This window comes from Galeopterus variegatus, unplaced genomic scaffold, assembly GCF_000696425.1.
Source record: "Galeopterus variegatus unplaced genomic scaffold, G_variegatus-3.0.2 Scaffold58, whole genome shotgun sequence".
NCBI lineage: Eukaryota > Metazoa > Chordata > Mammalia > Dermoptera > Cynocephalidae > Galeopterus > Galeopterus variegatus.
Window position 1 is genome coordinate 1,038,515 of NW_007726169.1, and position 3,567 is coordinate 1,042,081.

A 3,567-nucleotide genomic window follows, 5' to 3' on the forward strand; every position below is an offset into this window, starting at 1 on the left:
GAGTCCTCAAGACCCTTTGGGGTGTCTGCAAGGTAAAAACTATTTTCATAAGAATTCTAAGACATTGTTTTTGTTGTTGTTGTTGTTTTGGGTTTAGGGGGTTTTTGGTTTTTTGGTTTTTCACTCTCATTCTCTCCCTAGTGTACAGTGGAATTTCCCAGAAGCTACACGATGTCATCACTCTGATGGCTGATAATACAGGTAAACTTGTGTGTTTTAAAAGTTTCCCAGCTTTAGTTTCTAATATGGTAAATATGGAAAGACGAAGCCCCATATAAGCAAACTCTTCTGGGGTCCTCAATTTTTAAGACTTTGGTTTGGGGACTGAAATGTTTGAGAACTGCTGATATTCATCACTTGATACAGTTCCCCCGACAGCCCTGAGAGGTGGACATTGTCATTCTCAATTTGTGGATAAGAAAATCAAGTGTTAGACCTGGCAAGCTCTTGTCCCAGGTACACAGCTGGTAGGACACAGGGCCAGTCCAGATGAGTCCAAACCCCGTCCTCTCGAGCCTCCCAGTCTGTGTTCCAGCCTCATTTCATATCCTCAGATTGGCTCTTGCTCTTGCCCTGCGTGCTGTTGGCATGTGTGAGTCATCCTGCCATGTTTGTTTTGCTTGCCAGAGTATCCCTGGGTGCCAGCATGGTGTCTGGCACACAATAGGTGCTCAGTAAGTTATCTGGTGCATGAACAGAAGGGTTCTGCCAAGTAAGTACTTCGTGACTTCTTGTCATCAAGGGGCTAGAAGGTCCTGGCAGATGGAGGCTGTCTCTGGTGCCACCCAGCCTTCCTGTGCCCTCCTGAGCCCTCAAGTGGGCCACCTCCAACTGGAGTTTTTTGAGCAGCCTCGACCTTGTTTCCAATGAGAGTTGTGTGTTGATTGTCTTAAATGATATTCTCCTGCTGCCAGCCTGGGTTGGTACAGAATGGCTGTTTAATTTTTTTTAAGTTCCTTATTCATAGGATCATGGACAGGGGTAGGATGTTAGAACAGGAAGTACTCTTGAAACCCATCTAGTCTGAAAGGGGAATTGACTTCTTCAAAGCCCCTGGTTGGGTGATCTGAGCTTCCTACTCTCCGGGCACCGTTACAAGAGCTGTTTTACTCTCCCCGGCTGTTGACCCCCTCTGCTGGTCCATATGCCCTGTTCTGATGAGTCCTCAGGCCTGAAGGACTAGTTCCTGGCTTCCTAACTGGATCCAAGGTTGCCCATCTCATCCTCACCTAAGCGGAGTGGAGTGCAGAAATACTCAACCCTGACTGCACATTTCATGTGCCAGAATCCCTGGGCACTGCGTTTCCTAAAGCTCTCCAGGGTAGACTGCAATGTGCATTCAGGAAGGGCCTGTATGCAGAGTCCAAAGTCAAGATGGCCCCTTGGTATGCTGCAAGACCCTGGGCTAGCCGCTTCACTTCCCTGGGTCTCACCTTCCTCTTTTGAAGCTTGGGATAATAATCCCAGATCTGCACACCTCTTTGGGTTGTTGTGAAGATCACATGAGGTGAGGTAATGGGAAAGTGCTTTGCAAATTGTATAGCCATGACTGATAGTGCTAAACCCGAGGGCAGAATAAACTATTCCTTTTTTAAAAAATGTAAAACACTGCTCTAGTGGCTGCTTTTATATCCCATACTACACACCCAGTGCTTACTTCTAAATCAGTGGCCCTAGGTCATGGGTGTCATGTGATAGCTACCACCAGCAGATTCTGAGTCAGATCACTGGTGTCTGCTTTTTCAGCCATTCATCTAACTACACCACAGCCCTCCATGAGCTGAGCTAGGGACTGGGCTTAAAGGGATGGATTTCAGGAGACTGTCACAGAGACATGCTAAAGAGTTATGGCCATATAGAGAGACACATGACATGAGGGAGTGCTCCCAGAGTACACAGAGGAGGGGGCATAAATTCTGCCCAGGGCATGAAATCTGGGAGGGCTTCCTCCAGGTGGTGACCTTTAATGTGAGCACCAGAGATGGAGGGTTTCCAAACCATGATGCTAGAGTCGATTGTAACATACAGGGTTAGACAGTATTAAAGAACTGCAGAGGACCTCTTTATTATGGGGCATTGTGTGACCAAACATCTTCATTTATTGATGCTCGGAGACCTTGGTGGAACAATGACGGAGCAAGTGTTTCAGAATCCAGACAGGATTCCTTATCTTTCTGTGTGATTTTTCCTTGGGATGTTGGCAATCTATGGTGTAGGCATTAACCAATCTTTCCTAACCCCACAAGAATCTGCATGTATGTGATGATTTTTGCTTATTCAAAGCTCTAGTTGATTAGCTCATTTGACTTTACAAAACCATTGCAAGGCCAGGATATATGAGGAAATCTGAGCCAGAGGTGAAAACTTTGCCTTAGGCCACTTTGCTGTGTCTTATTAAGTGGGGAGAGGCCTTTACTGTGTTTTCTAGACATCCCCTGATCTCCTTGGAGCAGCAAGGAAGTAGAGGAGGTGGAGGAGGCTGAGGAAGGTGGAGGGTTCCCGTGTGTGTGTGTGTGTGTGTGTGTGTGTGTGTGTGTTTCCCGTCTCCCATCTAACTCCAGGAAGGCAAGGCAGCGCCAGCTGGGATGTCAGCGAGGTGGGACAGAGCTTGCTTTAGTCAGGTATCCCCTCTCCACCTGCCTCTTTTGAAGTTGGAATTCTCAGTCCTGAATAGCCTAGATGTCAGGGGAGGAAGGGACAATGGCTGCCATTGCTGCAGTCTGAGGCTCTGGCAGCCTCCAAGGGACCTACAGCAGTAGAAGCTTCTGCTGCTCCTGGGGCCAGCCCTGCACTTGGGGGTTACAGTTTGCAAAAGAACAGGATAGCCCAGGAAGAGTGGAGCAGAGGCAGTGAGTGGGGAGGCAGGCCTCACACTGACCCCCCTGTCCAGAGGCCTAATTTTCCTCACCATACTCCCACCCTAAAGATCAGCCCCGACATCACTTGAGTTTCCTCCATCCATGCTCCATGGTTCACTGTTTTGCCTGGTTCCTGCCACCAGTTCACGTTGCCTACAGCAAAATGCTATGAGTTGTCTTCTCCCTGAGTCCCTCTGTGAACATTAAGGATGGTTTCATTTTCCTGGATGACCCCCCTGCCATGCTACATGTGCAGCTAAGGTCGTATAGAAGAAAGTGGCACACTCACTGGCAGAAGAGTGGGAGATGTAGAGCAGTACCAGGAGCATCCCGCTCATCTCTGCCATCCCCCAAGTGCCGCAGCAGACACCATGGGCAGCTGAGGAAACAGAACATCCGATGACTCTGTCCTTTGCACGCACGTGCGCGAGCACACACACGGGGCATTTCCTCTCCTCCACAAAGTGGTGACTCCCCCTCAGCATCGTACGCCCTGCCTCTCTCCTTCCCATGAGCAAAGATCCCGAGATGTGGGAAACCGACCTGTCACATCCCTGGGGCTTGTTTCCATGCAGTAAACTGGAGGTGAGAACCAGCTGTCCAGCACCGATGTTCAGCTAGCAGTTTGTAAGATGGCCCAGGGAGAGAAGGCAGCCCACGACTGTCAGCCTTCTTCTCAATCTGGCCTGGACCCCTGGGTGTCCCAGAG

General features: G+C 49.2%; 1 protein-coding gene across 1 annotated transcript in view; it reads right to left on the reverse strand.

The window, feature by feature from the left end:
• The window catches only part of PRSS54 (protease, serine, 54), a 16,932-nt gene extending 13,727 nt beyond the window's left edge, over positions 1–3,205 (reverse strand). The window contains 1 exon segment of the mRNA XM_008574969.1: positions 3,148–3,205. Within this exon segment, the coding sequence (XP_008573191.1) occupies positions 3,148–3,205 (58 nt within the window).
• Positions 3,206–3,567: the final 362 nt, after the last annotated feature.